This window comes from Patagioenas fasciata, chromosome 18 (assembly GCF_037038585.1).
Source record: "Patagioenas fasciata isolate bPatFas1 chromosome 18, bPatFas1.hap1, whole genome shotgun sequence".
Taxonomy (NCBI): Eukaryota; Metazoa; Chordata; class Aves; order Columbiformes; family Columbidae; genus Patagioenas; species Patagioenas fasciata.
In genome coordinates this window covers 8,095,825-8,107,906 of record NC_092537.1, presented here as the reverse complement: position 1 = coordinate 8,107,906, position 12,082 = coordinate 8,095,825, and the positions used below count along the sequence as shown (strand labels likewise).

Here is a 12,082-nt window from a genome sequence, read left to right as displayed (position 1 = left end):
GGGGCGCGTTATTTATCCACTGCTTTGCCCTCACCCAAAATGGCCGCCGGCGCGTCCGCTCCTTCATAAGCCGCGCGTCGCGCCGGCGCACCCCAGCGGCCGCTTTGTGGGGCGGGGGCAGGAAGCGGAGCTACTGGGCTGACCTGTTTCATTCAGAGCCTGTTAGTGTTGCCGGCAGCCAGGTACCGGGTGGGCTGAGGGGTACCGGTCTGTGAGCGGGAGCGCGATGTGGTGAGGGGCTGGTGGGGCGGCCCTACCGAGCAGGAACTCCCGAGGAGCGGGTCAGGGGTGGTGCTGTTGGCCGGGAGCTAAAGTCAAAGGTGTGGTGCTCCCCACACGTGGGGGAAGCGAACCCGAGGTTTGCGTCGATCTCGTCAGGATGCTCGATGTGGGAGAGCGGGGGTGTCACGAGGAGGCAGGTAGAGAACATTCACCTGTGCGTGGTCCTGGTTCGGTAGATGTTCGTTGTGAAGCTTTTTGGGGTGCTCGTTCAGACAGCTTTTGTTTTCATTCCACCTCGAGAACTTGGGGAAGGTACTGAGGATCAATTTAATGTCAAACCCAACAAAATCAAGCAAAATTAGTAGCCAGGGAAACACACACACACACTCTCTCTCTTTGTAATTGTAAAATGGCCACAGTAAAACTCTCGTACTTACTTAAAGGCACGTTTATGACTTATTAAGTGTAACTGTAAGAGGCTGCTTGGCTGCTTTTTATTCCCTGAGGCACCTGTTTTGCAAGCAAGTGCCTCTGTAAGAGATGATGCCATTGAGTGTCCATCATTAAAGTAGCCCTGGCATTTGCATGGTTGAACTGTGCTGAGTGCACATGGAGGGTGAGAGACCTCAGAGTTTGCATTAATGGATTTAACTGGTGTGTATGTGAGTTATGTTTGAAGTGGGGTGTGGTGGTTGTGAATTGCACCCAGGTTTCTGCAGTGATCTTTATGTATTTAGTACCTTGTTGATACTTTTTATGTTGCAGGCAGGAAAAGGCTTTGTACATACAGAAATATTTTCTAATATATTGAAAGCAACTCGGAGGAGTAATTTGAAAATTAAAATTTGATGCTTAACATCCGGAAGAGATGGAGTGTGTCTTATGCATAAGTAGCTTTGTCTCTTTCAGTTTCAGGTTCTCTCAGACATTCTGCTAAGAGATTAAAATCAAAGTCATAGGGTTTTTTTTGTTTAATTGAAAAGACTTGACTAAATTTGCTTTATTAAATGGAAAAAATAGTCCTCTGGAGCTGTGTATCTGAACTAGCCAGTCCATGTAGAATTGTGGGAGTGCCAAGGAGTCTCTAAAAACAGCAAGATGACTAAAGGACTAAAAAATTGTGTAGTTTTCTTCTGTAAGAGCCTGGGTGTGCTTCAGTGTACTCTCTGAATGTTTTTCATGGTTATTAAAAAACTAATTGAATGTTGCTGTTCTTCTGGCAGCCTGTTATCATGGGCAGCTGACAACAGCTTAATGCCAGCCTCCTACCGACTCCTCTGTGGGCAGAAGAGTTGGCTATTGAGTGATTAAAGTACCAAATCAATAGGGGTTGGTGTTCATTGCATTTGACAGTAAAGGAGCTGTTTAATGCACCTGCAGTCCCCAGAGAGCTTTGCAGATACTGAGCTCCATCACACCAATCAGATAAGTACATTTCCTTTGTAGAAATTCCTTCTGGGGAAGTCTGCTTAAAACCCCCTGCCTTAGGTGGTGTCAAGGCTGTAACATATGGACAAAAAAAGAAAATAAAAGAAAAAAAAAACAACCAAACAAAACCCCCACACATGCAAAAGCAAACAAACCAACCAAACAAAACCACACACAAAACCAAACAAAAAAACTAACAAAGAAAACCCAGCTAGAAGATATCCTTGATTAAGGCCAGCTGCACCCTTCTAATGTTATGACACAATACTTAGCACATGCTTTCATTTCCCATTTGCTTTTACTGGATTGTGGTCTTCCTAGTAACATGTGTCTCTGCCAGTCTGTACAAGCAGTAAGTGGCTTGTCCATTCTCTGGTGACAATTCTGAAAGATCAGCTGGGTCCTCATACACCTCTTGTGTCCTGTATAAACCAGTTTTTACGCTTGTGCTGAGAGTATCAGTGTAGGATTGGGTTTTGCACTGGAGCTCACAATCTTGCCAGAATGCAAACAGTTTTATGCTGTCAGTAGTAAAATCTTATTGAAAGTGTTGCATGGGGTTGCCCAGCTCTTACTGTTTTTAATTAGTACGTGTGTTTTTAATCTGTGCTGTTACCTTGTATCTAGGTTGAAGGCATGGTCTTGTTGGGGAGAAATGAATGTACTTGTTGGAAACTCCTGGGTTTATTCTTGAGCTGGCTTGAAGATGAGAATGCCATATACGGCATTATGTGACACTGGTACTGCTGGGCTGGGATGAGATCAGCAATGATTCTAAATTCTTACTTATCTTTTTTTTTTTCTGTCCAGTGAGGTTTCATGAGTCAGACTGGGCTGTTGGGAGTTTCTTCTGAAGATGTACATGTTGGTTGAAAACCGCACAAGTTCCCATCTTCATCTGAAGAGGTCACCAGGGATCCGATCTTGGTCTCTTTTTGTTGGTAAGACCATAATATTCCTCAGTCTATTTCAGAACTTGCCTTAGGGGAATGGGGGCCACACAATAAATTACTGAAACAGCCTCTAACAAGAGATGTCTGTCTGTCAGGCATTTTTCATTCAGGAACAGAAGTCATCAGGCTTTGAGCTTCTCTTTCAGAGTAGTCACTAAATGAGTCTGGAGTCTCCTCTTCAGCGTGGTAGTTTCACTGTGAGACTGATAATTGTTTGATCTGTCATTTGCAGAACCTTAGAGGCTCATGAACAGAATTTTAAGGGAGTCCTGAGAGATCAAGAAAATGAAAGTTTATTATTATATGCTGTATAGCAATGTAAATGTGAAGCTTCTGAAGGGGGTGCATACTTACATTGAGAAACGTAAAAACCCGCAGCGGAGCAATGCTGGGGTTAGATCTTGTGTGTGGTTGGCAGCGAACTCTTAACGACACTGTGTGTATGAAATAGGAAGTCGTGCAGGGTGTTCTGAAAGGCGTCTGTTTTTAAACACTACAAAATATACAGAAAAAAAAGTGGAGTGGTACTTTATAGGGCCACACAGAGAGCTGGTGGGGAAAATGCAGCATTATCCTGCTCTTTAGCTGAGTGGAGCCCATTGCAGTGACATGAGGAGGTTTCATTGCTTTCAGTGATGTTGTCTTGCTCTCATTGAGATGAGATCTTGGCAGTTGTGGCAGCTGCTGGGGCAAGAGGCACTTTGCTGCTTCCTTCTCAGTGGGGGAAAGGAGCTGGCAGCTCTGACACAACTTCACTGCAGAAGTTTTCTTTCGGCTGCAGAGAGCACATGATGGGGGGAGAAATAACTGTTAGTAGCGTTTGTGTGAGCATGCTCACAGTCGTACTGCGCTCCAGAGGAAGAATGGTGTGCTGGCTAGATTGAGAGTCCCTTTGAAGTTCAGTTACAGGTTCTGTCACAACCTTTTATTCCCAACCTCAGCCACTGTGCTTTTATTATCTTTGCAGAATGGGAGGGGATTTTGTACTGAGTTCAGAGAAAACTGACTCTTTCATACAGTGATCAATATTGCAGTCTCATTTGTGCCTTTTTCAACAAGTGACACACTTGTGAATATTCCTCTTTTTCATCAGGGAGTTTTAGGTGGTTTGAACTGCTTGTTTGTCCTAATTCTGTCCCTTCTCGTCCTAGGAATAGCCTCCATAGGCTTGGCTGCTGCTTATTATAGTGCAGGTAATGACCTATCATTTTTTTTGAAGAGCTGTTTATTGCTTAATCTGTTTTTCGTGCTGATGACTCCTCTCTGTGGCTTCTCTCTGGCCTTACAAAGGCGGTGTAGGTACTTATCACACTTTGTGGTGTGAATATTAAAATCCAATAATAATTGCTGCCTGTGTATGACTTACCATGCTTTAATGGTCTATTTCTTACTCAACCTCTTTCCATTTGCAGGAGTATTTTAATAATTATATTTAGTACTCTGTGGCATTTTGTACTTTCAGTGTGTTTTGTAAATGTGATTAGCTAGTCCTCACAGCTCTCCTGAGAAGATGTAAAATAATTGTTTGCCACCATAATGAAATTATTACCTTGCCTTTGCTGGAAGTGCTCTTGTCTCTGGAAACTGTTAAATCATCACTGGCAGAGATTACTCATAAAAACACCTTTAGAGAACACACAGCTGCTGCCTGGCTCCTGCAGTAGAGCTGATGGCACCAAATGCCAGGTCTGTCCATCTGTGGAATTTATCCTGCAGGCTGTCTTGGGATTCTCTTGCTGCATCCTGTTAACATCAAATTTTAAAACTTAAGTGTGTAGGAATATACTGCCAATATAATAAATGCATTTTTATTTTAAGAGCAAAGTCCAGTGAAAGCTACTTGAGACAGCAGCTATATCAGCTTTCTTAAAACATTGCAACAGTTCTCTGAAACAATACTGAGCATGTTTCTGCTCTCAGTAAAAGCCTGAGTAAGCAAATTGCTTAGGCTGCTATATGTAAACATTTCCAGGACATAAAATGCAAATGTTTGTTTGTCGAAAGGGCTGACTGCTTCCTTATATGAAAAAACTTGTTGTTCACTTCAGTGAATTTCCATTATCCCTCACCCTTCTCCTCTGCAGCATGAATATTTGGTGGTTGAGAACAGGTTGAAAGTTTTATGGATGCCTTTTAAGATGCTTTTGCTTTTAGGGGAGAGAGAGATGTGTAATGGTGTTACAGCCTTGCCAATAATCTACATGCTTATAGTTCTGCATGGTTTGGAGCCCAGTGTAGAGTTGAAAAATATATTAAGAGTTCCCATGTATTTTATCCTGGGAGAGAGCTATAGAATAGTTTGCATTACAACTAAAGGCATCATGTTGCATCAGAGAAACCTTTTTTCCTTTTGTGCTTTTAAAACTGTTTGAATTCCAAGGAAGGAAAAGAAAAACCCTACATTTGTTTTTCTTTTTTGTATTGTTCAGACAGCTTGGCATGGAAGCTCTTCTATGTGGCCGGGTGTTTCTTTGTGGCAGCACAGAATCTGGAGCAGTGGGAGGTAAGATGCTGAATTTGGGAAGTGAGGTTGTGCTGCTTCAGGAGCGGTTGGCAGGTGCTGATTCCAGCAGCCTCATGCACTTGCTTGGTCCAAACAGACAAGTTTTGGTTTAGAGGAAACTCTTTAGGGCTACTATACGAGGACTGGAGTTAGGGCAATAATTCTTGCATGACACAAACATGAAAATGTGAAGCTAAACATCAGAGTGTTTTTTACAGGGAGACTTCACCCAAACTGTTTTGTGACCTGTTCTTCCTCTTGTTTAAAGGAGGGAGAAAGAACAGCAGGTTCAGCCGCTGCAACTTGATCTTGCACTTGCTGTTTCAGCTAATGACCATTAAATAGGGTAAATCTGACCTTCCGGGCTACTCAGCTGTTTTCCATAGGGAAAAGTGGTGTTCCTGAAGCCAGTTTATAATTGTGTGGGTGTTGATTTCTTGGGAGTTGGACTGAGAGGAATGACCCACTATAGGGAGGTTCTTGGGGACATGGGTTAGTGCCAGAGTTGGGTCAGTGGTTGGACTTGGTGATCTTGAGGGTCTCTTCCAGCCAAAATGATTCTGTGATTCTGTACAGGCTTGTCACTGTACTGCCCCAAGTTGCTACTAGAATAATAACCCACACGTATGAGACATTCTCTTTTCGTCGACTCTCAGGGATATGTTTAATCTCGTGTGAGCCTGGCCTGTGTAGCATGACACTGGAAGTTGCAGTTAATGAAAAGAGTAACTAGAACTACATTCAACTCGTGCTTATACTGTCAGCTAAATGCACACACCCAAAGTGAAAATTACAGGACTTCCAAGTTAGTGTTCAGATTTGATTCCAGACAAAGTTATATTGCATAAGGAATGTGGCCAGAGGGGCAGTGAAACCTGCTTTAACTTCCTTTTAGAAGTGATGCAGCAGACATGGTAAAGCCTCTGGTATAGCCCAGAGCAAGACTGTGGTTTTTGCAGTCTTACAACAGAGGAATGTCTCTAAAATAGCAATTTATTTTTCCGTTACCCAGCTTATTTTCCCATATAGGTATTTTTATTTTACTTTGAAGCATAGCTACTGATGGTGTTTTTAAGAAAATCTTGACTTTTATTTTTCCATTTTACAGGAAGCTGTATTTGATAAGAGAAAAGGAACAGTCTGCCTAAAAACATTCAATCTTTACAAGAAAATACTGACCTTCTCAAAAGGAGGCAATGAACAAGGTGAGAAAGCAGCATTTGTGGTAGGATGTGTGGTGTGCTGACAGAAGAAATGTGTACATGCCTATTTAATAAACTTCTCTGGAGTTCTGTATTAAAATGAGTCACATCTGTTTCCAGATCTGCTTTGTTTCCCAAACAACAGATGTAATAATCAGCCTCTTAGGACCCAAATGCCTTTTCAGGTTAGATTGCTGAATGCATCTTGTTAGTTATTTTCATCCAAGGTAAGTGAACTTCCATGCTGCTTTCTGTAATAGTCTGAGCCATTTCTATGGGATGTTCCTATGCAGGTTTGTATTTCCCTTGCCTAACCTGCTTTGCAGGTGGGACTAATGGAAAAACTTAAGTTTTGGGTCCAGGGGTTAAGATTTCCATATTTGAATCTGGCTTTGGTAGCAGGCAAATCTTTAGCTATCATATACAAGCAGGCATGTTGTATCTTGTAGATATATAATATGCATTTAAACCAGCATATTCAGCAGGCTCAGCTTAATGCAGCATCTAATTTCTTTTGAGCTTCCTGTTGGAGTAACAGAAGTTGAAGTACAGGATGTGCCTGGGTTGAGTTGTGGTGAGACAGAGCTCTACTGCAAACTCAACTAGGATCCTCTTCAGTGTCAGATTTATTTTTTAATTCTACTTGCCAGTCTAAGTCAAACCAACTCTTGGTACGGTGAGAATGGAATGTCCTTAAGCTGAATTAATTTTTAAACAGTTCATTTTGGAGATGGAAGATAAGAGATATGGACAGAGGGGTGTTTAATGTTTCTGAACTTTTCTTTAGGGTGTTCATATGTTAGGGAGTGGAGCACATCTCTTCCTGAGGGGTTATTTGGTAATATGTTTCAAGTACTGTTAATGTGGGGGTGCAGAGATCAGCAGGTGCTCCGAACAGTTAAACCTTTCTGTACTTGTTCAGTCTTGGTGAACCTAACACCTGTTTACCTATTCTGTACGGAAAAAATAGTGAAAACTCTCATTAAAGTAAGTGGGAAACGTAAGTAATAAACTAATGGTCCCCGGTTCCTGGGAGGCAGTTCGTTAGGACCTATACCAGCTAATATATGCTGTAGTCTCTCCTTACCTGTTTTGCCTGGGTAGCTCAGCAATTATTTGCCATTGCAGAGCTGCCCCAGCTGCATGGGATGGGAGCAATAGTGCTAGAGCAGAGTCTCAATCACTAGTGGCAGCACTCAGAGTTCACTGTTTGCTAACTGACCACTTTGTTTTCCGCATCTGTTTGCAGTGGTGGCTCTGCTGAATGAGATCCGAGATGTCAATGTGGAAGAGGAGACGGTGCGGTATTTTGGGAAGGGTTACCTGGTTGTGCTGCGATTTGTCACTGGATTTTCACACCCCCTGACTCAGAGCGCAGTGTTCAGCTGTAGAAGGTGCAGTGTGGACTTATTTAAATTAATACGTGTAAGGTGGGAAATGCCAGTCACATGGGTCAGTCATTGCCAGCTACTGAGACTTGGCTGCATTTTCATACTTGCTGATGTGACCTTGTGATACTCAGTTTAACTTTTTAAAACCCTTTAATGCTTTAAGTTGCAGACATTTAGGTAACACTGTCTCTCATTAGGATACTCATAATATTTAGATCTTCAAGATCCCTTTAGTGCTGCATGTCTGCTGCAGTTTTACTAGCTCAGCTGTGCAATGGCAAAGGGGATTCATTCTGTTTTGCAAACATGCACTGTATTTGTCAGTTAACAGGGGATTTGTTTTAAGCATAAATAATAAGGAATCCTGCAGCAGGGACTGTGGGGAAAAGGATCGATTTGTTCTGATGTGGAAGTAATGGCCTGGCTTGATAGGCCTTCACAAGTGAGATGCTGTCAGTCACACTATGCCATATGTTGGCTGGCCCTTCAAACACTTACTTGCAATAATCAGTGTGCCTGTTCTTGCCTTGTCAACACCACAATTCCACTAACTCGTACATTATTTCTTCCTCTCCACAGCGATGTGCAAGCAGTTGCCAAGCTCATTACTAGTTTCCTGGGACTGGACAGAGTAGAGAGCCGACAAGATCTCTCTCAGAGCAGTGAAACGGAGGGTAGTGATACAGATGAACCACAGGATAAATATTAGGGGTCACCATGAGCTGAAGAAAGCAGAGGTTTTTGAGCATCTGGAAAGTATACTGAATGTTCTTCAGAAAAAGAAATCCTTCAGTCTTGACCTGGGCATTTCTCTGTATCCATTTATAGCAGGAGGGATCCCTCATAGGGCATATTTTTTAAACTCCTTCAATATCCACATTCCCAGTATTGCTGTTGTAGAGTCCAAAGCAAATTGTTTTATTTCCTCCTTTGACTTGGTCTTAGATGTGGACACTGCTGGGTTTTGAACTGTCAGCTCATCAAACTTGTCTAGGAGTATTTATTAATGAATTGGTTTGAAGACATTTATTGCATTCCCATTAATGGAGACACAGATGTAAACTTCCACTTACTGCAAACATCTGCTGCAGGTACAGTATATGAAATGTAGAAGAGCTGCATTTGGAACTCATAGCGCAATGTTCTGAGCATTTTCTGGGAATGTGATTGAATATCTTGCTGAGTTGGTTTTAAGCAGCTTAATATATGCAATTAGGTGATGCAGAATAGTGGCATTTTTATATTCTACTGATTTACCATTAGTCACTGAAATGTTTACTTCCACTGGTATCTGCCTTGGAATGGGACACATCAGAGTGATCAACTCATTACCTTGTCTTAATTCTCTTGGACTTGTCAAGGAGCCATAAATAGTAAACAAAAAATGATCACTTGATGATGGCAGATCACAGAATGTATCTTTGGGATGTTCTAGCTTGATCCTCTTCTGCTTACCTTCTGGGCATAGGCTATCCCAGGATACAATAACCTTTTTCTACACCTTAACAATTACTATTTTAGAAAGGAAGAAAAGCACATCTGTTACTTTAGGCAGGGAAAAAACTGATGTCAAACAACATGGCAGCCTAGATTTGCTTAGTATTTCCTCACTTGAAATGACACCAAAGTGCTAAATAATTTTTTTAAGATAGCTGGGATAGACTGAATGTTTTAGTCTGTGTGTACAGTGTCCTGACCAATGGTTTCACAAATGGTTAAAATATCAATATTCCAAGATATTTTTTGAAGTAAAAGCTACCTCTGCTAGTCAGCATGTTCTGTCTAGAACTAAACATCATGCCTGTATCGACATGTCAGTACAAGAAAAGTTGTAAATAGCTGAAAGTTCCTTCAGTGTGCTGAAACTGCTTGTATTAAAGGTCACTGGGCTTTATTTAGGAATTGTATGGTACTAAGACCTGAATTAGAAAATATTTACTCAGTTATTTCTAGAAGATGTGAATGGGGTACAGGATAACTGTGTGGTCTGCGTTCACATTTGGCCAGCAGTAAATACCTTCTGAGAGCAGTTTCTTCCTGATTTAACCTGCCTCCTGTTTCAAAGCATTCTACCTCTACAGAAGAGAAAGCTTTAAGATTTCAGCAGCAGCTCTGTCCTGTTGTGTGTTCCAGCTGTGTCTGAAACTAAATGCACACTTGTCTGACCGAAGAACAGGTTGTACCAAGACTTCACTTCAGCAGTTCAGACCCAGTGTGTGAGCTGGGGGACAAATCTCCATTGGAGAGGGTCACCGGACTCTACTGGGGAGATGGCTGGTGATGCACCTGCACTGCAGTGCACAAGTGGGTCTGTTACTGTTAAATAAGGAAGTAAACTTGTAATCGCATCATGTGTCGAAGCAGAGCTCTGCCCATAGACACACTTGTGAAGTCCTCTCATTTGGTGGGTGAATCATGTGTCTTTCAATCCCCATCCCATGTCATGGGAATTGGGAAGCTGTGATGTACAAATATAGGAAATCAGGTTGCAGGCAATTAGGTAAATTTGGCCTTTATTCTGCTAAGAAGAATAATGAAACCTGTTGAAAAGTACTGCAGGATTTAACACTGGAGAGATCTTCATTTAAATGCAGTCTAATATACTCCTTTTGGAGAGGAGAATGACATTGGGAATTTGGAGAACTTTGTTCCCCACTGTGTAAAAGGAGAATGGCAGGTGTTCTGAGGACCTACAGTAAGAAATACTGAAAAAAAAAGAAATAGGGCATTTAATGCTATAATGTAAGCAAAAGGGCTCAATCTGCAGGTACCTGCTGCTCTGTAGGGAGTCCATGGTATGGATGTGCATTCGTGTAATATTCTTGAGCCTGCAGATACAACCATGGATGAAACAGACAGAACTGCCTGCATTTAATCTTGGCTATACTGGGTTTCTCTTCTGTTTTCATGAGAGCTAACATTCCCTGGAAGATACAAACCACACTGTGGTTTTCCAGTTAAATCAGCTTTAGAAAGGTACGTCTAATCCTGCGCTGCATTGTTTGCCCTGCTTCTGCTGAGCTCTTTTGTGCTGTAGCTTGTTGTGCATTCTTGATGTTAGTAATGTATATACCTATGTACTATGCAATAGCATACAAAGACTAAAACACTGTAAGGAAAACTCAGAGTCCCTAGGAAGGGGAATGACCTCTAGTAAGGTATAACATAGCTTGAGATACATCCTGTGGAATAAGCTGTGTTTTGAGTTGGGCTGTACTGGGCACTGGTGAGGCCCAGCCTTGAATCCTGGGGTCAGTTTTTGGCCCCTCATGACAAGAAAGACCTTGAGGTGCTGGAGAGAGTTCAGATTTTGACATATCCAGGTTTTCATGTTTTACAGTAACTAAGCATGGAAAATTAACTTGCAAATTATTGTTAACATGGCTTTGGTTATGGGAGCATCAGTGGACTCATCAGTGATGTGATGCAGCTGGAAGGAACTGTTTGGAACAGCAGGTGCCCCCTCAGGACAGGTTCTGGTCTCTCTCTTTCCACTCCTTGCTCTGATCCTCTTTTCTTGCCACTTTTCACCATTTTGCTGAGGGCTTTTTTGGATGTTTTCCTCTCTTCTCTTGGGCCTAGTGTATCAAAAGGCCCAGTAAATGTAGCCTTACATGTGCCTGATGTGAGGTGGCTTGTAGTAAAAGGAATCATGTGAAAGACTAGTTTTGGTTAGGAAATTAAATACTCCTAGGAAAGTACGGGAGACATATTTGTTAAGGTTTTTGCATCTCAGGTTGTTGTGTAACTTGAGCCTGGGCAGCTGTAGTTTGACTTATATATGATTTGAAAACGTGCATAGAAGATCTTAAGTTAGATCTAGTGCCCTGCTCCATACGGCAACACTTGTAGTGTGTCCTTTCCCTGAACCGTATCACCAGTGCCATTGGCAGATGCTGCAGCTTCAACTTGAGCAGCAGGTTCAGAGTTACCTGTGTGTTTGTGGTTGGAACCGTCACACTGAACAAAAGCCAGAGTGCATGTTGTACAAAGGGAGAAGGTTGCGTAAGATATTATCTAATATTCTGATAGCTCACAAAATGAGATATTCCAGTAACTATGTTCAATTGTGCACGTCTCAAAAAAAAATCCAAGTATTTATACCACAGAACTGAGATCTGACTGCTGTGCTGTATTTATGAAGTTACACAGATACCAAAAACTAAGCTGGTTTACATAGTAAAAGAGTGCTAGTTCTGACACTGTAATACATCGCTGAGAGGCAAAAATACTGCTGGAAAAGGTTTAGAAATTGCTTTTCCACTTGAAAATTGTAAGTAGAATTTCACCAAGGCCTTGTATATTGTCTCTTTTTAAAAAAAAAAATCAATTGATAAAATCAACTTGGATAACCCGTTTTGTGTCACTGTAGTCTTTTTTAAT

At 41.8% G+C, this 12,082-nt stretch overlaps 1 protein-coding gene across 3 annotated transcripts; it reads left to right on the top strand.

Moving 5' to 3' along the window:
* Positions 1–23: 23 nt before the first annotated feature.
* On the top strand, positions 24–12,054 carry CYBC1 (cytochrome b-245 chaperone 1). 3 transcript variants are annotated; one of them, XM_065852532.2, is made up of 7 exons: positions 24–161; positions 2,461–2,591; positions 3,755–3,796; positions 5,033–5,106; positions 6,215–6,311; positions 7,558–7,702; positions 8,279–12,054. In XM_065852532.2, exons 2-7 carry the CDS (start codon positions 2,507–2,509, stop codon positions 8,406–8,408), a joined length of 573 nt encoding a protein of 190 aa, XP_065708604.1. In that variant the 5' UTR covers positions 24–161; positions 2,461–2,506; the 3' UTR covers positions 8,409–12,054. The 3 variants fall into 3 exon arrangements, with proteins under 3 accessions (XP_065708604.1, XP_065708602.1, XP_065708603.1); XM_065852530.2 differs by having other exon boundaries at positions 24–182; XM_065852531.2 differs by lacking the exon at positions 24–161 and adding an exon at positions 252–419.
* Positions 12,055–12,082: the final 28 nt, after the last annotated feature.